Source organism: Mchenga conophoros, linkage group LG12 (genome assembly GCF_057382185.1).
Source record: "Mchenga conophoros isolate Kocher_MC1m ecotype Shallow Benthic linkage group LG12, M_conophoros_male_GT1.1, whole genome shotgun sequence".
Taxonomy (NCBI): domain Eukaryota; kingdom Metazoa; phylum Chordata; class Actinopteri; order Cichliformes; family Cichlidae; genus Mchenga; species Mchenga conophoros.
The window spans coordinates 31862507-31887598 of NC_140537.1; the positions used below are offsets into that span (position 1 = coordinate 31862507).

Here is a 25092-nt window from a genome sequence, read left to right on the forward strand (position 1 = left end):
TTATTGTAATAAAGTTGGCAACAATGTGGAGAAATTTTAATCAAGTGGAGCTGGGTATGCGTGTGAATGCAGAGGGGGAAAATGAGCTGGAAAAATGTAATAAATAATTTTTATCACTTGCTACTTTAGCACACTATAGTAATGGTGAAACTGCTGAAAACACACGCATCAGGCACAACAAACCAGACTTACTAGCAGTGTGTACCATTGTTAAAATGCTACTGTCTGTACTTACTAAAGAACTGAGATGTGTGGAAAGGAGAATTTTTGTGCATATGTATTTACATGAGTTTACTTTTCAGAATGCAACATTTGTGGAGCAACTTATTTAAATGAATTATGCATTACATGAATAAGATTTGCAACACATTGTTTCCTAGAAATTGTACATTTCTGTATTTCTGTTCCAATCAATAACACTGGTATTTTAATGAAACAGAGCAGAACTGAACTGAACTTAACATGTAATGTCAGAGGGAGGGAGGAGAACCCCCCGATACAAAAAGTATACATGCATGCGTGTTTACATTCTTCAGTGTTTTAGCTTTTAGACACATTTCTACACAGACATTGGAACACAAAAAAATCTCTGCATGGGTTTTGCAAAGTAGTTCACACACATCCTGACTTCATGTACATTCTCATTTTTTTCTCTTCTTCCTTCATTTTCTTTCTTTCTTTCTTTTTTTTTTTTTACTTCTATCAGGGCAATTTAATACCATATTGAAATGTCTATCAAAACGCAGATATTAATGGGACCTGAGTTAGTGTGTAAGATTAAATTACTACGTACCCAGAGACCCACTATTCCTGCAGAAAAAATAAGAGCAGCACATGCATTTCTGCATGAGGCACATTAAAAGTATCTCCATTAATAAATCGATGACCTGTCATTTGACTGTAACAAATTTTTTGTGCTCTACACATCGTACAGGTCAGCTATTACACATAGGTTTCAGGTTTGTACAGTGGACAAGTTCATCATAATGCAGTTCTCTTCTGGATAAATCAGTTGCCTCTCACTGACCTGAATTGCTATTTTAGAGAGAAACACATTCGTAAAAACCTGAATTTACACTGTAATAATTTTTTTAGTACATTACTCTCACCCTGTTGTTCAAATATTTCACTTTTACATGTATACAAGTGTTTGTTTTTTTTATTATTATTTTAGCTACCAGAAATACTTAAATGAAAAACAACAAAAATCAATCAGCTATTTTACAGCATGTGTCTCTCAACTCCGCTGCAGTTTTCTGGTTTTGTGAAAAATTACCAGCTAGCTGCTGCCCTGCAATCCTACTCTTTGAAAAAAAAACAAACAACTAATTACCCAATTAGATGACAACTAAGACCCAGGTAATTTACCCAACCGTACAGTCAGGGTCACACTTGTCAAAATGTACTTTTTCCTGTCTGCAAACAGTGACCTACAAGAACTACTGAAATAAAATGGCCAAATACGGGCAGCAGAACAACTTCAGTTAATGCTGAGGGGTCAAATATTCACCAGAGCCCTGAATTAAAATGTGCATATTTAAAATGATGGTGCTCCTGGACCAATTTAAATCTTTCTCAAGCATATTCTGAGGTTATTCAAAAGCACTTAAAATATGTATTTCTTTTCAACTGATTAATTCCTTCCAATGACAACTGCAAATAGGTGGAGCCACACAACCAGAAAGTGAGAAGGTGCAGTTTTAAGTCAAAATAATAAGTAGGATCAGCACAGAATTGGCTACTTACTTCTCCTTCTCGATCTCCATGGATAGACGTTTCATGTCAGTATCTTTAAAGTCAAAACTGAGGTTTTCTCTACTGAAGCTGACATCTTGAGGCATGCTGTCAGGTGCCAGTCCTGGGGACTAGGATTGGAAAAAAAAAACAATGAGGTAGAGGTTTATGAAGTGACAGTAATCTTAAATTACAAATAGGGGAAAAAAGGCATCACTTTCAGACATAAAAATGATAGAAAGAGAAACAAAAGCGAGCAAGACAGAATAAAAATATGTGGTTTTTGCAGAGTGTATGAGCAACAATGTGTGAAAATATGACACAAGGACACAATAGTAACAGACAAAGTGAAGAAGGGCACATGAGCTGATAAAAATGTGCTTTTAGGGTTTGATTAAATTTTTTGAAATGCATATGTCACAACCTAATACACCAAAATGTAAATTGTGTAATGTGTAAGTGCACTAGTATGTCTTTATATATTTCTTTAGGATCCTCATTCATATTATATCAATCACCAGTATCTCTGTGTGTGTGTGTGTGTGTGTGTGTGTGTGTGTGTGTGTGTGTGTGTGTGTGTGCGCGCACAGGCTAATGAATGTGGAATGTGTGGGTTTTTAACATGCTGAAAGCCCTTGTGTAGGCTGCCTGATGTGGTGCCTGGTCTTTTGCAAGTATCTCCTGTTCTGTTTGGCTTTGTATGAAAACAATTGCATGTGTCAGTGTGTGAACATGTGTGTTTTAAGGAGTCCAGATAAAACTGGTAACCCTATATGCTCATGTCATATTTAAGACCCACAACACACAATTTTCCAGATGGGGATACATTATCATTCTGTGAAACTACACTGCATGTGCACCTGCACCACCATTTGTTGATGGTTTTCCACAGAAGATATTTTCTCTCTGTGTCACTTGTTATTTTTTATGGATAATCTTTTAGGAAATTATACATAAAGTATATCAAAGAACTATGGAGGAAACATAATCTTTAGAAATATAAATTACAAAAAAGTATATTACATTTAGAGTGATCTTTATAAACACAGAGATGCAATGAATGGTGTATTGGTTATTTTTAAGCAGACATTCCTTTAAATTCTCAATAATGTATGATTATGCTGCTTTTTTTGGTTTTGCATGCATGTAGGAAAAGTGTGTTGGGGTTTGTGACATCATTTTGTGCTTTAGGATGTCATGAAGGGCATATCTTTTATCTTTTCTGATCCTCTGTACACAGATCAAAAGGTAAAATGGTATAACTGATTCGGTAATATGAGAAAATATATGGTCATTTTACTTGATTATTGGCTTACTGATGTATTTCTGAAAACAGATTGTGAATAGTTTCAGCCTCCCTGTTTGATCGTGAACACTCATATCTGACCTTTTCAGATACTATGTACTGCATGAATTACGTTATCTACCTATGCGTTTGAAGAATATGTGAAGATCAAGCCTGTGTGTGTGCCTTGGGTCAGTTACCACATAGACAGCCTTGCTGGTAATCTCCAGCAGCTTGTTTTTTGCTCTGCGCTCAGAATCCCTGGCTTCCAGCAGGTCCTGTTTCAGCTGCTCAGCCTCCTTGGCCCTGAGGTATAAACAGACAGAGAGATTGATACTTTATTCTTTCGTTCACCTCCCAGTCCTTCCAAGGAAACAGAATTATCTAAACCAAATCCAAAAATTATCTTACATAATTGGTACATTGGTACTCAGTGAACCTGGAATGTCACTTTGTTATTACGTAGATGATTGATGTATGACCCCAGAAGACAATCATTCCCGACTCCATTATTTCACCATCGAGTATCCGCACAAAGATATAAAAGTGTTACATGCGAGAGATTACATTTCTTTTGATTGTGTTCCTGAACATTCAGCAGTTGTGGGGGAGCTACGTGCCTCGAGGGTTTGAGTGGACAGAGTCATTTACATGTTGAGTACCACAGGTTTAAATTTTCTCTGTTGCAGAAAAGTGCTCATCCAAAAATTCCAGTTACTGAGAAGTGGTTAATGGTATCCATTTGAAATGATTGCCTAATAAACTGTGAAGTAGAGGCTGTAAAGTGATATTCTTAGTATGTATATTGTTTTTGTATGGAAATGAATTGATCGGCATCTATTAAGTTTTATAAAACCACTCAGTCAAGTCCCACTCTCTTTATATCCATCTGACTGCTACCGAAATAAGAAAAGTCAAGAGCGCACGGTGTACTTGATTGATTTTATCTACTTCGGGAAGTTTAAAAAAGAAAATGTCAAAATTGCTTTGCAAGGAAGAGATAAACCCAGATCAAAAAATACACTTTTAGTATTGTAGAACTTACAAGTACTACGGTGTTATAAAAGAGACTCTTTGACAGGGACTACCACCATCACTTGGTATTGCTACTATCCGTTAACTAGCACAAATATTAGTGCTTCTAGTTCAGATGACGTGCCTCAGACCAAAGTAGTGCAACAGAGTGACTCAAGCTGCAGTGCAGAAAAAAATGCCTTTGAAATTAAAATTTTAAACAAGTTTTAAGTTCTTATTTTTTGATGTGCTCCTGGGCCACTCAGGACTTCATTGTTATTCCAACTAGAAATTTTAAAAAAGGATTTATGACTGTGAATGCAAATTAGTGTAGCCATGATCTTGATCATTTCTTTCCACAAACAGACAGGTATATAAAAACCTAACAAAGCACTCAAAACCGCCCTTTTGGTTGTTTCTGCGACACAACAGGTGCCTCAAGGAACACTGTTTACTGTTTACTATAATGACATATACACCATATTCACGTGCACACACAGACACACACACACACACACACACAACCACAGACAAACAGGCTTGCAAAGTGACAACAATACAATCCTTGCTGTTGCAGCTGGCAATAAGGAAAAACAACTCTTGGGAAGTTAGTGAGATGTGGGAATAAGTTATTTATATCTGAAAATTATGTACTGTGTGCAAATGTCTGATGTGGATACAAAGAGAGAGGATTTGAGTGAAATGCTGCTTATTGAGCCAAAGCCACAAAGCTAAACAAATACACTGTATAGTCTCCACAGCAGGACACACTCTACATTTATCCACCCAGTCCTCCTTCTTCTTCTCCCCACCTCCTTTCGGACTCCTCGGCCATCTTGAGGGCTACCATCTTTGCCTCCAGCATCTTCTGTTCCATGAGTCGCCGCTCTTCCTGGCCACGGATGGCAGTCACTTTGATACGCTGCATCTCTGTCTCAGCCTCGGCGGCTTTCTGGGCCAGCAGCTTGGCCTCCTCCTCTGCGATCTGGGCCTTTTCAGCCAGCAGGTCCGCCGTCTGCTCCGAACGCAGCTGGAGAGAAGAAGGAAGCGCAGGACGAAAGGGCAAACACACACAGATAGAGGACAAGATAAGTTAAAAACAGAGAGAAGATATGTCCAAGAAAAAACTGTAACGGGAGGTACATGCATGTACACTCGGAGGAAATTACCTGTAGATATTGTTGATGTTGAGAGAAAATTATTTTGTTTTAAATCTGGCATATACTGCATGTGTCACAGCCATCAACACAATGGTAAACTCCAGAACGATCGAACCAACTCAATCTTACCAGTGCCTCATTGGCCATGTGAGCTTCATCCTGCAGCTGAATTAGTCTCCTTTTCAATTCGTCCCTGGCTCTCTCCGCCTCCTCCCGCAGCTGTTTCTCCCTTTGCAGACGTTGTCTTTCTACCTGAATTATACATATATATATATTTAGCAGTGTGGTAAAACATAAGATTACATGGTGGGGGACAAATGGAAACGGGTAAGAAGACAGATTAAAAAAAAGATCTGTTAACATAAAGGTGGAAAGGTAACTGAAGTGGAAAAGATGATGCACAAAAAGACAATGTGACAAAGCTTTACTGAAATACACCAAAGCAGCAAAAACTATGTGATGACATGGTGTGACCACGCCATTTTTATTAGAGAGAAATCAGGTTCAAATTTGTGTTTGTATTTGACTAGAAATTTGGAAACAAGTTCAACCCATTCTTCTGTTTCTGTGCTTTTCTATTACCGGTACCTGTTTTCTTGCCCTCTCTTCTCTGGCCTGAGCCTTCATCTGCTGTACTTCAAGCGAGTCCACCCGCCGCCGGCGCATAAACAGGTCGTGGTTCCCAATGCATAGCTGGAGGATCTACATAACAGAAATGGTTTACAAAACTCTAATTTCCCACTAACTACTAGTATTTGTCTTTATGTTTTTCAGCCTACTCAAGTGTTTTGATGAAAAGCAGTACTTACTAATCATGGTCAAAACAACTTGAATCTCAGCTCAACTCACCAGCTTGTTGACTCTTAGCCGTGAAGAGTTGAACTTGAAAACGTTGGCTTTCTTATCCAGAGGTTTGATTGTAAACTAAACATTGAAGAAACAAGAAGATGTATTATCAAACATCAATAATAATTATGTATCGTCAAATGACAAAATAAAAAAAAACACACCTGTTCTGTAAGACAGTTTCTTTGGAATCCATAGAAACACAACAGGGAATTATTTTTTTTCTCCTATTTTAACTGATGTTTTTTATTGTAATGTATTATCAATTATAAACTTAGATAACGTAAGCTTAACATAATTCATTAAAAGATTGAAAACCGACACTGAACAGTGGTAGCTCTCACTCCTATACTCCCATGACTTCAATTACCTTCTCTTTTGTCCAAATAATATATATCAAGACGTTAAACTGCAGATTTCCCCACCTCTTTGTCGCTGTATGAGATATTGCGAATCTCATTCCAAGGAAAGGAGCACTTGGGTGTCAGCTTGTTGTCTGGCTCGTATATGTGCAGCCCCAGGGCATCTACTCCCAGGAGAAGATCTGTTCCCTTTTTATTCTGAAGCATATCAGCAGAATAAACAAAGCTTTTTTATTACCCAGCTGTTCAGGGCCACTGGCAAGCAGCTGTGAAACCACCCTTCCGGCCACCATTTATTTGTACCTGCATTAAACAGTAGTGGCTTTGTGATGCTCCTGCTTGCCAAAACCTTTTGCTAGATTTGTGATAAACAATGCCAATTGCTAGGTGTATATATGCAGTCTGTGTTTGTTAATCTGAAAAGGAATGCTTGAAAACTATTTACTTAAGTCGGGTTTTACTTTTTGTTGATACTTCAAAATGTCTTGGCTTTTAGTGAACACACTGATAAAGGCCATAGCCACCACCAGTGGATTACTTTGTGTTACAGGGTTGTTTTTGTGATGACTCACCTAGAAAATACAGAGCTAAATAGCACTATATTTAACCTAAAATATACCTATTTCTTAAAATATAACTAATAGAATCAAAAGGCAATCAGTTAAGTCAGGCTATTCTTTAATTAATAGCAACATGGTGAAACTGACACACCTCCAAATCCCTTATATCACCTGCTTTTGCGATGATGGAGCGAAGCAGCATTGACTCACCCTGATTAAAAAGTAATTCACGCCATACATGTCCAGGTCCTGAGCTATTTTTAAATACTCCATCTCAGCTTCATCCCTAGTTCAAAGACAGAAAGAGAGAAAACGATTGAGAGGGATCCAGAGGAAAGAGAAGAGAAAGACAGAGGGTGGGAGGAGAGGAGGTGCAGAAGTAGAGCGAAACAGGAGATCAGACCTTGTTTCTTCTGCTTTCGTGTGTGGCATCTGTCGTGTTTGTGTGATCTATAAAAACTCTGCCACGCAGCTCTTGCGAGGGTGAAAACATAACCACAGTGCTGACACAAAACACAACTATAATTCCCTAACAGGCTTAAGAGGTCATGCTTGATGGCAAACGAGACTTATTCCGATGCCTCCAAGACTCTAAATACTGCAGGAGAGAAAACAAATGCACAAAACTCTTCTCCCTTTCTTTCTACAGTGCTGTTAGCAAGTCAGGGTCAACTTAGCAAAAAAAAAAAAAAAAGAACATTAGCATACTTTGATGGCTGAGCAAAAATTAGGACAGACTTAGCCCTAAACTTTTAATAGTGTGCTGCATGATATGGGTGGTTGGGAAATTGATGATTTAAGCTTCATCAAAGTTTTAACAGGAAAGAGAGAATTATGCCAAGTAAACAAATTTTAACTAGGTTGGACACTGAGGATCTGAAAAAATAATATGGGAGAGCTTGATTTATGGAAAAACATGTAGAAGCACATAACATGTCAATTGCTTTGATGTGTTTATGCACTAACTTCACGGCTGTACTGAGTTTTTAAAGAAATAGAAATACATGCCAAATCAACGAAAGCAATTGCTTTAGTGGGAGTTCCGGCTATAGCAAGGGTCTCCAGGACGACATCGTGCTGGGTGAGGACCACCAGCTTCCCTCCCACTGATTGGGTTGAGAGGGTTATTGATCAGTACCAGTGACTCAGTTATTACTTTTCCAAGTGCTGAGGTTTATGGCTTTTAGAAATCACTGTCCAGCATTGAACTCACCACCCACAGAGTTGTAAGACACTCCACATCCCTCACACTTGCTCCCTAATCATTTTCAGCTTAGCTCAGTTTAGCGGTGGAGCAAAGTGCAATGGCACAAAAATAGATTTTCATTCTCCTGTCATTTTAGGTTCACTACAGCAATTAGGGCAATGCAATACCTATATACAGTGCAGTATTTACTCTTAAAATAGCTGCATTCATTTTGCTTCCTATGAATGTAGAGGGTGTTTAGCTACACTTAAATGATGTAAATTCATAAGTTAATGGACTTTTTAATATTAATATTAATAATAATTTTAATTTAATGGAATTTTTTAATAGTCCATCTAGTAATGCTGCTGAAATACAAAAAAACCTCAGTTCAGAGACAACTGCTATGAAATCCTTTTTGCATTTCAATGTAAGCCAAGTCCAGTTTTACATAAAACATTTCTTGCAGTATCAAGTTTTAGGCACATCCCGTGTGAACTCAAAACTTAAATAGTGCTGATGACTGTGGAACTTCACAGCAGTCCAGTTCAGTGCGGCAGCTTTTACCTAGTCCTACCCCTGTGCTCCGCATAACATGCTGTGATCCTTTCCTCCCACATTTCTGGAGTCATCTGGTACAAGTTAATCACCTGAAATGGAGAGGAACAGATTTAAATACAGAGGATATAACACATATTAAAATGGCCACGTGACCCGACCTCGGATAACCAGAAGAAGGTGGATGGATGGAAAATGCTAATAATGCAATAATATAACAAATATGTCAATCGAGAGTAAACTATCACACCAGATACTTCAGTTCACTTATCTGTAAATTGGCCTTCATTTTGAGATCAACTACTCACCTGTAAAGCCTTAAATTACTGTAATTGTTGTAATCCTATTGATTTAACAACATCTATTCATAGAAACATACATTGCTACATCAAGTGTCTCCAGGACCACATTTTGCCATGATCGCACACGCACACCGCCTCACGAGGTGAAAACAATATCAGCTATGCTTTTGTGAACGGTTACAATATCAGCCTCTCTGTCACAGCCGGTAAATGGCCATCACTCACCCTCTTTGGCAGCAGTTCCTCCTCAGCCAAGAAGCCAGGCTTGTGAACAGCAGGGTCATAATCTCCGTACTGTAAAATAGAGCAAAAGTGCCCCAATTGTTAAAATCACTATCCACCTTTCATTCAATAACAGCCAAGACAATATCTCTCCTGGGAGCTGTTCATAAGTTAGAACTAGAGCACCTTTAAGAAAATGGTTTCCTGGACAATGAATGTCATTCATATGCACTGCACATATCAGAGCCCAGCTGTTGGGAGATAGTGTAAATGATGTTATTAGAAATATCTCTTGGACAACTGAGATCACTTATCAGCATAGATCTAGGGTGCAAATTATGCATGTTTAAATAGAGATATAAATGGATTAGGCATCTCCAACTGAGGAGTTGTGGGAATTTGCTCTGGGCTACAGTAAAACAGGTACAAGGATGTGAATTATACATGCGGCTATAGTCTGAAAAGTGGAGATTTTTTAAAGTAGGCTAATATGAACACTGACTTTCTTTTCTGCACAGCTGTACATTGCTATATGCACTATGCACTTTGTGGTTGATGTAAGATGAGTCTGGTAATGAGGATAACAATTTTTAATCCTATAGTTTATATTTTTGGGAATTACACCAAGCAACAAATAGACTTTACTGTCCCAAAATGTTGATTCTGTTCATCTGGACGTAGCGTTTTCAATGGGAAACATTTTGTCGCTCATCCAAGTGACTTCACGAATCAACTTTCTGAGATTTCCTTACCTGGATGATTGAGCACGCATCGAGACAGTTCTTTATTGTGTGACTACCAGTCACTCAGTTTTTAATATGAAAATATAACTCCATTTAAAAGTTGCCCTTCAACAGTTTTCTGAATCTGTAATCCATCATGCTAACTCACTGATGAGCTGCATCTTTTGTGGTAGACCGTTATAGAAAATTACTTTTAAGGGCATCTTAAAGTGCATAAACTGAAGAGAGAAACCATCAAAGTCACCTATGCAGTTCCTGAACCTTGGTGAACAGTACACTGAAGACGTTCTGGGAAAAAGAAAACAAAAACACCCTCGCGGCTCGGCAGAAATCAAAAATTGAATTTGTCCCGTTTCTTCTAATTTTCCACAATTGATGTATGTTTACATTTTGACTGTTATCATTGTAAATATAAGTCAGAAAGGTGTTTTTTATTTATGACATTGTCTTGGGGTTTTCCACTTGAGACTGACTGTGAAACTCCAAGCCTTTGAAACCCTGTTCAACCAAATATCCAGTGACAAGTGCACACCCGCTCTAGCTTGATTATAATTGTTTGCTGCATGGCTTTGTGTACGTTGACGCTGATGAAGGCAAAGTGTAAAAACATTTCCATCACACAATTAAAGGTTTTAAATTAATCAGTGTGTTCCAGTCCCCTGTTTTCTTCTCTGGAAGTTTTCCGTTTCTTGGGTTGAGTAGTGTCTGATCCAACTGAAAGATGACTGAACAACTCTGTTTTTAAGTATTGTGTCTGTATATCTCTTCACATAGATTTCAACCATTACAACTAGTGAACCTTTTTGTTATACCTTGGTGAAAAACAGGTGCTGTACAAAACGAATTAATTTCCTTACTCTGATTCTGGAATCTTATTCTATATAAAGTTAAGGCTGCTAAAAACTGTTTACTGCTATTACTGGTATTGTATTGAAAATGTAACTGAGTCACCTTTAGTTAATAAGTAAAGCAGAAAAATACACACAACAAAGAAACTGGGAAATGAAGAACCAAAACCATGTACTTTGATGTTGCATTCAATAGAAAATACATCCATAAACAATGACATGAGCTTTGAAATGCAATTTTCAACGCAATGATCTTTTGCACTTTAAGTGTCTATCTTTTGACCATGTGTCTGTCTATAACAAAGTAAAATTAACAAATACTTTGTTTGGTTGTGATTAAAGCTTTAATATTGGTATTTTTATATTATTTTTGTGCACAATAGCGTGAAAACAGTATTTAACAGACCTAAATGTAATATGCCTGCAAATCCTGAACATCACTGCAGTGACTAACAGACTGGTGAAGCCAATGGCCATTTAATTAGATCCCTTTATTTCAGTTTCCCATCTTCCCACTTCTGCTCCCGAGGTTCAACACCTGCTTGTTTGTAATTGCTTCATAATTGATGATATATAGACTTATTAAGGTTTTGTGGCTCCACTGGGCTTCAGCTCAGTGACAGACACGGTGATATTTTGCCAGTGACAATGCTCTCAGATACGTTCTGATTACTTACCTTCCAATTATTTCAAAACAACTCCAAACTACCCGTGGTAATCGACTGTCCAAGATAGCTTTTTGTCAATATCTTTAACTGATGACCGCCAACAGCAGCTCCGCAGTCTGCAACGGCTAATTAATGGACATTATATTCAATAAACCCCAAATACAACAGAAGAAGGGAATTTATCACACTATTCCATGTAAAGAAAACCAATAAAAAATGAAAAATACAGATTTTCTCACACCAGCAAAGGAAATGTTCTATGGATTCAACAATTCTCAGACATTTCTGTGCTAAATGGCAATTTTAAGATGCTTGCACAAAGAGATGGAGAAAATCTTAAACATTGCATTTACTTTAATTACCATGTAACAGTAAGTAGGCCTCAGTATTTAGCTCAAATTACTCATTTACCTAAGTCCAGGCAGTCATTATGATCACATCTTTTTGCCACCCAGCAATTATCTTGGCAACAAAATAAGATTACATATCGACCACGCAAGTGCAATATTTCATGACATCAACACGCTTGTGTCAGACCGCTTCAAACTGCTCTCATATTAGTAAATTAGCTTGATGTTTCCTGGTATAACTGTTTACACTCACTGAGTAAAACCCTACCAAACACATGGAGCACAGTCAGGTAGAGAAGAAGAGTGTTACTCAAATTAGAGACAACTTGTTACATTACTACAAGTGCAATAAAAGCTTTACAAAATGGATTTATCTGGCTGAAACAACAAGGGTTGAATCTCACTCTGTCTGGCAAAAGCAAGAAGCCAACAGGGAAAGGCTTTGTTCATTTAAGTCATCATATTTAAACATGCTTCAGCCTAACCCATGTGCACTACAGTTGGAATAATATAAGTAACAACAATGACAAATAAATAAAAAATACTTTCTGGTTTCATAGCTAAGCTTTTCCAGTTACTTGTTGCTACAGTGAACGACTGCAAAAGGGGATTAACCTGATGTGTTTCACCAGCTTGTTGTCTATATCATTTTTTCCACAGTTCCCTGCCTCAGTGTCACAAATGTTAATGCTAGATGACCTGACTGTGGCAGGATTACCCATTATAACACTTTGGACAGGTAGAATTTTAATACTCTCAAGGCAAAGCTGACAACTTCCAATGAATACTGAATAACCAGAATTAAACTGAAAAAAGCGACATATTTGAAATCATTGTATCTGTCCCATAAAACCCAGACTGGGATACAACTACAAAGTAAGTAGATTATGGCTCAGGATTTTCAAAAAATATATATTAGTACATGTTTTGTGAAAGCCACCTGTAAAACAGAGCTATTCCCACCTGTGTCTTTCATGCCTTTTAGCTTCTCATATCCCTCCCCACTCAGCACGACACGTATTACAAATGGCCGAGTGATTCAGTCTCATTCCCTACATACCCTCTGTGCCAAAATGACTGCCTGCACATTTTTCCAGGGTGGCTTCTTGTTGAAATTCCATGTCAACACTCCCTTCTAGCACTGCACTTGCTTAGGATATAAAAAAGGACACAGTAAAACTTCTGCAGACCTACAAAGGCTGAAAAAGTATGGACACTGCTGGCTTTACTGAAAGTTTTGGAAAGGCATCGCATCAGATACAGAACCAAAACATAGAGGGTATTTACATGAACGCAACCACATAGAAAATGAAATTTTCCAGTAATCTCCCAATAAAAGGTTCAGGTTCAGGTTACTTTATTTGTACCCGTAGGTAGGTCTGGTTTGCAGTTGTAAATCATCGATCCTCACATGCACACTCTCAATACAGACACAACAGACAACAGATAAGCGTAGTACAAAATACTAAAAACTAATAATAGTTTTGAGCATCATGTAATCCACAAAGTAACAAAGCTATAATTTATTCATCTGTGTGATGGCTGCTGAACAAAGCTGTTCTTAAACCTTGTTGTTCAACATTTTGGGACCAGAAACCTTCATCCAGAAGGAAGAAACTGAAACTGACTTTGCAAAGGGTGCAAAGTCACCATGAAAACTCAAACCAGGCAACCGCTGTTAAATATGAATACTTTTAATATCTGTGGAAAGATTTAATACATAAGCTAGGATTGTTCCCTTCACCAGATATCATTTCTTAAAGTCATTTTTGAATAATTGCCCACTGTTTCTGACAACAGCTTTGGATATGTGGTCTCACGTTATCTTTAAGTATGTTCTGATTTGATGCAGAATTCAAAGCTGAATCAATGACTGCAAGCTGCCCAATTCCTGAGGCAGTGACTCAACCCCAAACCATTTTCATCATAAAAGGCTTTTTTCCTGGCATGCCTCCCATGCAGGTCAAATTTCTGCAATCTCTTTCTGGCTGTATACACATGCACTTTCAAACCAGCCAGCAGCTGTGAGAATTACCTGCAGATATTGAGGACATTTTGGTGATCTTACAGACATTAAACAGTGTACTTTTGGGCTGAATACATTGGGGCAACCAATTCAAGACAAGTCTTTTAGATGACTTTCATTCCAGACTCACAAGATTCCACAATCATAGAGTTCTTTAGATGCTGGCATGAAAACATACCACACTTCAATAACAAAAAGTTGTCACTGGCATCTAGTTTGAACCCTCTAAGTTAATTTTAATGGATCCAAAAAATGTAGAGGTGTACTTACTTTTTTGTGCAACTTATCTGTTTTCTCTTCCCTAATGAAATTCTGAAAATGACCAAAAAATCTCCAGGGCTATTTTCATCAGTTATTATCTAAAAAATAATTATCATGGTCTTGGTCCATGGTTTATCATCAGATGGTCAAAAAAATCCCCACCAAGGTCATGTCTTCAATTTAAAGACTTCTGATTTTTCCCACAATCGTAGACTTGAATCTTTCACTTAGATGTAAAATATGTGGAATATTTTTCCCTTCCAGCTCATTTTTCCATTACTCAGGCCCCTGTCGTTCCCTGATAAGATGTTTAGAAAATGGATACAATAAAGAACATATAGAACACACAAAGTCCAACGTGTACAACTGTGTACAATTGGAACCAACAGTAGATATCCCCAAAGTTCAAAGAGGAATGTTGTCTTTATCATTAAAAAAAAGTTTAATAGAGACTAATTTATGCTTATTTTCTTATGGAATTTCAAGAATATAGTTTTGTTAGCAGCAAAAAAAAAGCTAAAGGTTTATATATTTATAAGATTTAACATTTACTCTCAGTTAACAAAGCGAGCTTTCCTTTGATATCAAGTTCACCGTTTAATGACGATACTCCGTCAACAAATTATATTATGGATCAACCTCTTGAATGCATATTGCATTTCTCTATTTCTCTACTTTCTGATATTTCAGAACAAGTTTTTTGAAATGTTATATTATTTCTTTTGAAATATCATTCACTGAGTTGAAAACATCAGACACTGACATAAAAGACTGAAAACCCTGACAGGTTAATATGTGCAGCTTAAGAGATGATCAAAGTTTAACTTCTATAAAAAAGAATAATTTCCATGGAGTGTACTGAATTTTTCACAACTGTAAAATCCACACACACACACATAAGCACAGGGCAGCAGGTATAGATCTCAAATCCAGTAACTAATAATTATTTTATACATTTTCACATTTTTCTGATCTGTATGCGAGTGTAAGGTGGAAACTTCTATAAACCATTATATGTATTCTACATCTAAGTGCAAGTCATGACTGTGAAACAATCTGAAGTCTCTTACATAAGACTTCACCTTGGCCTTGATTAAATTGCAGTGGGCATTTTATTGACCATCGGCAAGACCATGATGAATGTTACTGTCAGATTAATCACTGATGAAAATAGTGCTGGTTATTTATGCCTTTGAGTATTTTATTTTTTTATATTCTTTGAATTCACTGTATGAAAATTACTCTGTGCCCATGCACAGGTTTTCACCTGTGCATGGGCACAGAGTTGCAAAAGAATCAAGAGTCTCTGTCTACACACAGAGTTGCAAAAGAATCAAGAGTCTCTGTCTACACACAAATTTCGCCACCCTCTATTTTCTGCTCTATTTGCGCATTCTTTACAACTCATGCATGGTAATGTTAGCTTTTCTAGCTTCCCACTGCGTTCACTGTGAGTTATACAGCACTTTCTACTAACCTTTAAAACTGATTACACAGAAGAATTCTCTGTGACCTGAACAGAGCTATGATCCACATTATAAAGAAATTCTCTTTTAAACATTAAAGCGGTCTTGAATAAGCCTTTACTCGCCTCCTATTTCTGTCTTCAGAGTGGCATAATCATGATTAAAGATGTGGCAGAGCACCAAAGTAGATCCCACTGTGTGATATACTCTACTTCACTGTCTGCACAGTGGTTATGGACAAAAAAAGCTCATGATGAGAGAAGGAGAAGGGAAACGTCTGCCAAAACCCTCTCAGCAGCTGCACTACTAAACAAGTACCTGCCTCTTCTACAATCCCATTTTATTCGAACTGACACTAATCAAAGTGGACTGCTGATTAAATAAAAAACAGATTGTGGACCAGTATGTTATGTTGTTGCTGATACCGGGGAGCACAGGGATTGTGCTGATTTGCTGACTTTTCTTGATCCACACAGTTTCTTTTAACCTAGCCCTGTCAAATTGGCATGGAAAGGCAAGTCTCTGAGGCCTCTTGGGCAAATCTTTGAGGTAGCAAGCAAAAGCTGCACCTCAGTTTCCCGATCATTTTCTTGCGGGTTTAAGAGAGATGGGATCCTTCAACCAAGACGACTAAGATCGCTTGACATTTATTAAGTGTGCTCTTTTGTGTGGAATGATTTCCATAGCCTACAGGTAACATATGTGATCCTTTACCAATAGATCAAAGACATATAAAAACAGAGCACATTTCATACAGGGCAATGCACTTTATAGAGATAATATGCCTACTTTCATGTAAAGTACTGAAAAAATAAACAGTGAAAAGATATTGACTAGCATACACATATCACCAGCTAACAGACATCAAAGTAATTTTAATAATCTTAAGTAAAAACCAACAAAATTAAACCCTAAACCTAACCCTTGGCAAAAGCCACTCTGGAAAGGTCAGTTTGAGCTGGCATGAATAATCCACCAGTGCAATTAGTTGCATTTTCTTCCATTTTGGGAATCTTCAATGATTCACATTGATTACATTCTCATTTCTCAGGCTTTGATTTGTTTAAATCAACATTTACGCAAGTCTAGCAATCTGAATGACTGTTCAGCCAATTCCATAACCGGCTCCTAGACAAATGGCTCTACTACAAGCTTCTTCCATATTAGTTAACAACATTTGTATTTTTATGTATATTATTAGTTAGAACTAGAGTGTACAATAATTATTGAGGATCTAAAACTTATCTGGCCTATAAATTTGCTATTTCCCGAAATATATCCATTTCAGCATTTATAACGACCGATAAATGAACTACTGAATTTGAGTAAGAGACAGAAGAAACACCTTTCAACCATGTCATGACTAAGTGTTACATAGTTTGTCCACCAGAGGTCAGTCTGCAACTTCCTTGTTGGCAAGTTGTTTGGAATGTCATAAACACAACAACTAACCACGTAATCCATCAGTCACCCTATCGATCTCATGCATCATCATAGTCTTGCCTTTGAAGAAGACCTCAATATACCCAACCTCCTTCACTTAGACAGCAGCAATCTGGATCAATTAAGGGTGATTTATGACTTCTCTGTCGGGAAACCATTTGCTGCCAACTGCAGGATTTTTCCACAACAGTATTGCATCCTTCAAGGTGTTAACCCCTATTACTACAAAGTTCCTTGTTCTTGTTACAGCTTGTACACCTTACTTAAAAGAGCAAAATGCTAAAGCCATGAAACTGAACAATGGACTATTCTTTCACACCTGTTTAGTAACGAATGTCATGCTACTGTTTAATGAAAATGGATTGTGCCATTTTATTTAGCTGAGATTTCCTGCTGCCTCCACACCTGCTGGGTGGCTGCAACACCCAGCTGGTGCTTTAGGAGTGTAGCTAATTCTATGTTTTAGAACACTTATTTTAAAAAAATAAGCTTGTAGCTAGGTTCTTGGTTTGTATACTTCAGCTGAGGTTGTGTAGTACCTCATGAAAAAGGCAGAGCTCTAATATCCTACCACTATCCTAAAGACAGTGATCTCTCAAGGAGACTTTTTTACCAAGTTCCTTCCTGTTCATAAAATTCCACCTCTTAGTTTTGTAAAAACAGCCAAAAAACACTGGAACTATCAAGGGAAAATGAAATATGCTCTTCTGGTCCTTATCAAGAACTGAACAGCAGCAATCTGGATCCACATTGGATGATTTATGGCTTCTCTAGGCGAAGCCAAATATGAGAAGATTATAGAAGTCAAACCCACAGTTCATAAGAGTAAACAGTACATGCAGTACTAAATTCAGGTACTGAACAGAGAAAATGCCATTTCTTCTGAAATCCCATAAAATAAATCCATGCTGTTTACAAGTTCATTTTAGAAAGTTTTTAGTAAGCTGCATCCACAAAGTCCCAAAATGAGTACCTACCTCAGCGTGGACAGCATAGGAGGCCAACAGCACAGACGCCTCAGGGGGACAATGAATCTCTTCGTCAAGGATCTTCTTTTTCACCTGAGGAGTACCGAAATATAACCAGCTTTACTTTTTTCCTCTGAAAGCCATAGAAAGCTCTTGAGATCTTGGTACATACAAAAGAGGGCCTGACCCTGGCTATGTCAGGCTTTTTAATCAGACAGTTTCCATTTTTAACTTCACAAAAAAGTTTCCATTCATTGGTACTAAACCTGGAACCACAGACTCTAACTTTATAAATATGAAGCTGTCATAAATGAAGGTGTGAGCTTGTAAGACATTTTCTGTTTAGAGTAGATTTTTCCATTTGATAAGGTCTCAGAGACCCGACAGCTCAAAGCCTCAGAGAACAGTCTCTATTCATCTCTTCCTGAGAACCATCTTTCTTACCTAATTTTGTGAAGAGAGGCATGGACCTTGCTTAAATAACACTTGAAATGTGTAGAACGAATGAGTATAAATATACCCTGACAGAAATAGCTTTCACAATTGGGTAGCAGTACATCATGTCAACACATGCGACCATCTTTGCTCTCCTTGATCTTCTGAGTCTCTTCCTGCATGATTCAACCTGATTTCACGAGATTCCCACAATCATACTTAGCAATTTCTTGTGACTCATCTGTTTTATTTGAATTATGACAAAATGTCAATTTTATGTGTCTTTGAGCATATTACCATTATAAAGGCAGTGCTTCAAAGCAGATTACGTGTTTGCTTGATCAAAGATGGTTAAAAACAACAGTGCCAAGGGATGTGTTTATTTCCTTACATAAATGCAGTCTTCAAACCAGGTAACTTAACTTTCAACTATCACTGCTACAGTGTTTGGTATTTGATCACTTTCGAGAGAGGTCTGGAAACAGGATGAAGTGTGCCAAATAAATACAGTGGGGCAAAAAAGTATTTAGTCAGCCACCGATTGTGCAAGTTCCCCCACTTAAAATGATGACAGAGGTCAGTAATTTGCACCAGAGGTACACTTCAACTGTGAGAGACAGAATGTGAAAAAAAAAATCCATGAATTCACATGGTAGGATTTGTAAAGAATTTATTCGTAAATTAGGGTGGAAAATAAGTATTTGGTCACCTCAAACAAGGAAAATCTCTGGCTCTCACAGACCTGTAACGTCTTCTGTAAGAAGCTTTTCTGTCCCCCACTCGTTACCTGTATGAATGGCACCTGTTTGAACTCATCATCTGTATAAAAGACACCTGTCCACAGCCTCAAACAGTCAGACTCCAAACTCCGCCATGGCCAAGACCAAAGAGCTTTGGAAGGACACCAGGAAAAGTATTGTAGACCTGCACCAGACTGGGAAGAGTGAATCTACAATAGGCAAGCAGCTTGGTGTGAAAAAATCAACTGTGGGAGCAATCATCAGAAAATGGAAGACATACAAGACCACTGATAATCTCCCTCGATCTGGGGCTCCACGCAAGATCTCATCCCGTGGGGTCAAAATGATCATGAGAACGGTGAGCAAAGATCCCAGAACCACACGGGGGGACCTGGTGAATGACCTGCAGAGAGCTGGGACCAAAGTAACAAAGGTCACCATCAGTAACACACTACAACGGCAGGGAATCAAATCCCGCAGTGCCAGACGTGTTCCGCTGCTGAAGCCAGTGCATGTCCAGGCCCGTCTGAAGTTTGCCAGAGAGCACATGGATGATACAGCAGAGGATTGGGAGAATGTCATGTGGTCAGATGAAACCAAAGTAGAACTTTTTGGTATACACTCAACTCGTCGTGTTTGGAGGAAGAAGAATACTGAGTTGCATCCCAAGAACACCATACCTACTGTGAAGCATGGGGGTGGAAACATCATGCTATGGGGCTGTTTTTCTGCCAAGGGGACAGGACGACTGATCCGTGTTAAGGACAGAATGAATGGGGCCATGTATCGTGAGATTTTGAGCCAAAACCTCCTTCCATCAGTGAGAACTTTGAAGATGAAACGAGGCTGGGTCTTCCAACATGACAATGATCCACAACACACCGCCCGGGCAACAAAGGAGTGGCTCTGTAAGAAGCATTTGAAAGTCCTGGAGTGGCCTAGCCAGTCTCCAGACCTCAACCCCATAGAAAATCTGTGGCGGGAGTTGAAAGTCCGTGTTGCTCGGCGACAGCCCCAAAACATCACTGCTCTCGAGAAGATCTGCATGGAGGAATGGGCCAAAATACCAGCTACTGTGTGTGCAAACCTGGTAAAGACCTATAGTAAACGTTTGACCTCTGTTATTGCCAACAAAGGTTATGTTACAAAGTATTGAGTTGTATTTTTATTATTGACCAAATACTTATTTTCCACCCTGATTTACGAATAAATTCTTTACAAATCCTACCATGTGAATTCATGGATTTTTTTTTCACATTCTGTCTCTCACAGTTGAAGTGTACCTCTGGTGCAAATTACTGACCTCTGTCATCATTTTAAGTGGGGGAACTTGCACAATCGGTGGCTGACTAAATACTTTTTTGCCCCACTGTATTGTAAGACTTAAACATCATAGTCACATAGGGACCTATTAGACAGAGCCAGGAACTATGTACATAAAACAACACCATTTCATATGATCATTAAGATGCCCTAGGAATACCAGCTTAGATACCAGAAGAGCCTAATGACAAGTCCTAAAAAAGCACCAAATGATAACTAAAGGAGAACCACCCGTTTTTATAATATGTGTTATTTCTGCATCTCCAGGATTAACTGTTCTGTCTATGAATTCACTCTTTTCAGTGTCAAGAGTGGTAAACAGTTTGTAGCTTACAGAAAGACCGGTGCATGTTTAGTGTTGACTTAACTGTCAAGGATCACAATATTAATATGACTTTTTTTAATGGGCATGAATCCCCTATAACAAGGTCCCTCCTGATAAGAGTTCTGCTTCTCATTAGGTGTCACTACCTGAATAGCATCACCTATCAAACTAACTGAGTTTCATGCTTGCATAACTGCATACTGAGCACAAAATCTAATGGTAAGGCTAGATGGTGCAAACATACTTCAGCTGTACTTATATAAGACAATTTTATGCTTTTAACCTCATTAATTTGCAAAGCCAGTCATGCTGTCTTCTCTTGTTTTTGAACTAACAAAGGTGTGGAGCCAGAGGTGACAGCCCCTAATCATGGCATGCACTCAGAGGTTGACGCTGGAATCTGGTTTACAAATGAGACAAAGTTGTTGCTAAGATTACAGGCTGAGGTGACAAAGATGTGCATGTGTCTGTTTGTGCGAGTGGTCTAAAGTATGTGATAAGTGTCTATGTGTGTTGTGTGTGTGTTTCTATACGGGTGGGTGACCATTTCTGATAAGGACTAATCCACCTGACATGCCTGTGACACTAAACAGAGAGCACCTCTTGACATTATAGGAATTAATGAGAGCAAAGTAATAGGAAGACAAGCAACGCAATTCACTACACATTTGTATTTATTTCCCCTTGTAGCTCTGCACTTCTTGTGCACTGCTCTTATTTCTTTGCTCTTGTCTTTTTTTAAGCAAGGTCTTCCCTTTGGAATAAATAAATTACTCCAACTACCTTTATACGGATTAAGGACACAGAGAGACACTTTATATGCCTTAAGTAGATAAGTGCTCTACCCAAACACTGGAATGCACTGCAGTTGAAAGTCACGTTAAACTAGCACATTTAGCTAGATATGATGGGAGTGTTAGGGGAGATAAACATTCCATAGAGGATATGTTATTAATTGGGGCAATATCAGAGCCTTTAAAATCTAACTATTAATTGATAAACGTGGCTGGTGGCACTGGACGACAAGCGCACAGTTACAAATCCTATCTTGTGCGAGGGGAATGGTGTGTCAGGCTCTGCGGGAAATCCTAGAAGAGTATTAAAAGGATAGAAAGGATAGTGGTAATATGTTGTGCATTGATTCCAAGTGGCCGCACACAATCAGACCTAGAGAACAGAAAAAGTATATTACAGAGCCTTCTGCTCAAGAACCTAGGGGGAAAAATATAGATTCAGAGGCCCTGTTGCCACTGGATTAGAAGAGTAAGAAAGTCACAGAAAAAGCACATTAGCCAAATGCATGTTGTGCAAATGTGCAATGGATAATCTCCGTGTTGCAAAGTATTTTCAAAGCTTTAGGTGCAGGTTTGTTGGGGGGGGTTGTTTGTTTGTTTTTTTTCAGAAAGTTCCTCCTCTGATGTTGTGTTGTTTTAAAGGCTCAAACATGCCCACACCTGCACTGGAAAATGTAGAGAGAGAAAAAACGCTCTTCCCTATTACCCAAGTAATAATCCAAAATCCACGGTTCTTCCAAGACAAGCATGTTGTGTAGCTAATATCCTGCAGTAATTTTGACTTATAGAGCTGCTGAGATAACATAATGTCAGAGACAAGCAAAAGCTCCATAGCAAACCCAGAGGCCGAAGAAAAATCTGGTAAAATCAAATATTTCAGTGTGCACTACATATGTCCTGACTTACATTGACAATGAGAGAACAAATGTATAAATGTACAAAATGATGCACATAAACAGCGTATAGTTACTTGTAGAAAGAAGAGATGTTGTGTGATATCTTGCACTAGCTCCTCCTCTGCATTTTCAGGGTAAAACTTGGCCAGGAAGTGAAAGGTGATGGGTTCTTCTTTTGGCACCTCCTGATCTAGAACCTGCAACAACAAATAAACAACTTTTTTTTTTTTTTTATTGTCATGACTCCTATATCTATATTAACAGCATTTACATAGCACATAGTTTTTTTTAAACAATTTAAGTGCAGCAGTCACCTTTTTGTCCATTTTAAGCCATGCAACTGTGTCCTTGATGTTATACCGGAGACCAAAGAACCATGTCTCTCTCAGTCCAAGAGTTCGGCACACCAAGTCAAAAAGATCTTTTCCTTTCCACTTGACCTGTAACACAGAAAAAAATAGGAGGGAATTTTGCATTCATAATATCCTGCATCTTTGTTATCTAGTCATACTGGCATTTCTATTACAACACTGGGTTCCAAGCAGAGAATCATACATGTTCTCCTCATCCTGCTGAGAGCTAAGAGGTAGGCATATCAGGGACACATATCCAATTTAGATTGGCTTTCATCTCTAGCCTCTGAGTTAACTTGGGTTGCAAGCTACTGTCAAGTGCTTCCAAGGCTGGCATGAAAAAATGCCCTAAGAACCGCAAAAGAATAGGATAAAAAACTCTCCATGCACAAGGAATGGCAACCTTGACCATGCAATACTTCTATGCAAGGCTGAAAGAACACTGTCTATATGACCAATACTTATTATGTGGTTCTTCTTCAACCCATAATTGATACAATCGTCATCCTAGCACAGAAAATAGAAACCTGTAACTCGGATGACGCTGTTATGTGTAATTACTATCTCTAAAGTTTAGTGGGGTTCCTCCCTTGTAAAAATTAAAAAAGGCATGGTGTCTGCAAGTCATTTTGAAGCCTTTCAATTCTCACATATCCCCAAGTCATTTGATAAACCCAAAACACCACACAAAGGCCAAAATTACATTTTAAAAAGCAGCATAAATCTCTGTTAGCAGATAAACTTCAGCAAACCTTATAATGCACTGACTTTTGCCACCAACTATTTCCCTGATCACATTGGTGCAGAAGACACAGATAAATATATAACAGATAATCATCTGTTATATGTTATATGTTTATATATAATATTATACATAAACTGTAGTTGATATCACCATAATATCAGCTACAGCTGTTCAGTTCATGGGTCACAGTTGACTGCTGCCATCTAGTGTCGAAAAGTGCTAATTGTTTATCTTAAAAAGGAATGGACACCTGTACCCATTCAGTTACTCTATCCATTAGATTCTTATCAAGCAGTTGTAAATACATTACAATGCATAGCAATTAGTAACTAGTCGTTATTAGCAGTACCTGGCGTTGTGGCCACGGTCACTACAAATGTCGAAAAGTCTCGGCTCAAGCTGAATGGATTTAAGATTAGTCTCACCTCGCAGCTGAACTCCAGGTCCGACTCCATTGTGGAGATCCTGACGTTGAAGGTCTTCGCTTGTTTTCTCATCAGCGAGTTAAATCCCATTTTTGCTGCAAAGGCACTTGCCATGGCGAACAGTTCAAAAAAACTAACAATTCAATTGTTCAAAGTCGCTTCTACACTTACCTACAAACTGAGTGTACGGTCAAGCCATTTTGATTAACTTTTTTAACTCTCTGATGGAAACAGAAGACGAGTCATCCGGCATAGTTGAAAGATGAACACAGCTGTGCATGTGACTTTCCAGACTTAGTATTTATCGTTCATCTATCGCTGGATGCTCAAACGAGAGTTACATGAGTTTTTAAGACTCTGACTGGCATGTTATTGCTCTATTGTTGTCCCGCAATTACGTATTTATGTTATTTTTCCCTTTAACTGCCAAAAAGAAAATTATCAATATATTCATCCCAAGCAGATAAATACAGCGTAGGCTTGTTAGGCTTGCTATTAGTTAGCTAACTAAGATTACATATAATATGAACCCTTAAGTGGCGACAACTTTAAATAAATCCGTAAGAAATACGATAATGTTCACATTTATGCGTCTCACCCAAATCATTCCGTCTGGAGACGTCAAAACACTTAACTTGTTACACATGAACTACGCTAAAAAGGAAGCGAAACACCAGCTAACCGCTGCTAACCACTTGTTAGCCATCTCATCCAATGATGCATTCGGGTACCGCCCAAAATGTTGTAATGACAAAGTAGTACATAATAATGGCATTGACATAAAATGCCATTTTATTTTATGGCAGGGCAGAATGCTATTTATGGCTAGGCCATTATAAATGAATACTTGCATGCACTTCGCTTTCTTACTCTAAGACAAGCTCAAGGGGTTCACTTTGTGGTGACTAAATCCACAACTATTCTGGTGATCAATAAAAATGTTGTTGTATTTTTCAGACAAAAATGGCAGACCTAATTGTGTTGTGTCTCAGTTATGAGAAGCAACTGCTTTAGTCTGTGAAATGGGATCATAATCTGAATATATTTGATTTTA

General features: G+C 38.2%; 1 protein-coding gene across 4 annotated transcripts in view; it reads right to left on the reverse strand.

The window, feature by feature from the left end:
- The window catches only part of nf2a (NF2, moesin-ezrin-radixin like (MERLIN) tumor suppressor a), a 31967-nt gene extending 7229 nt beyond the window's left edge, over positions 1–24738 (reverse strand). For 2 of the 4 annotated variants that reach the window (XM_085295277.1, XM_085295273.1), the window contains exons 1-14: positions 24039–24738; positions 22830–22955; positions 22590–22712; positions 18012–18095; positions 9233–9301; positions 8715–8797; positions 7172–7247; positions 6465–6599; positions 6043–6117; positions 5782–5895; positions 5323–5445; positions 4846–5063; positions 3220–3325; positions 1747–1865 (exon numbers count right to left, since the gene is read on the reverse strand). In XM_085295277.1, the coding sequence (XP_085151403.1) occupies positions 1747–1865; positions 3220–3325; positions 4846–5063; positions 5323–5445; positions 5782–5895; positions 6043–6117; positions 6465–6599; positions 7172–7247; positions 8715–8797; positions 9233–9301; positions 18012–18095; positions 22590–22712; positions 22830–22955; positions 24039–24152 (1565 nt within the window). In that variant the 5' untranslated portion in view covers positions 24153–24738. The remainder of the gene's footprint in view (positions 1–1746; positions 1866–3219; positions 3326–4845; positions 5064–5322; positions 5446–5781; positions 5896–6042; positions 6118–6464; positions 6600–7171; positions 7248–8714; positions 8798–9232; positions 9302–18011; positions 18096–22589; positions 22713–22829; positions 22956–24038) is intronic. The other 2 variants (XM_085295274.1, XM_085295275.1) reach the window with 2 other exon arrangements.
- Between the last annotated feature and the right edge of the window lie 354 nt (positions 24739–25092).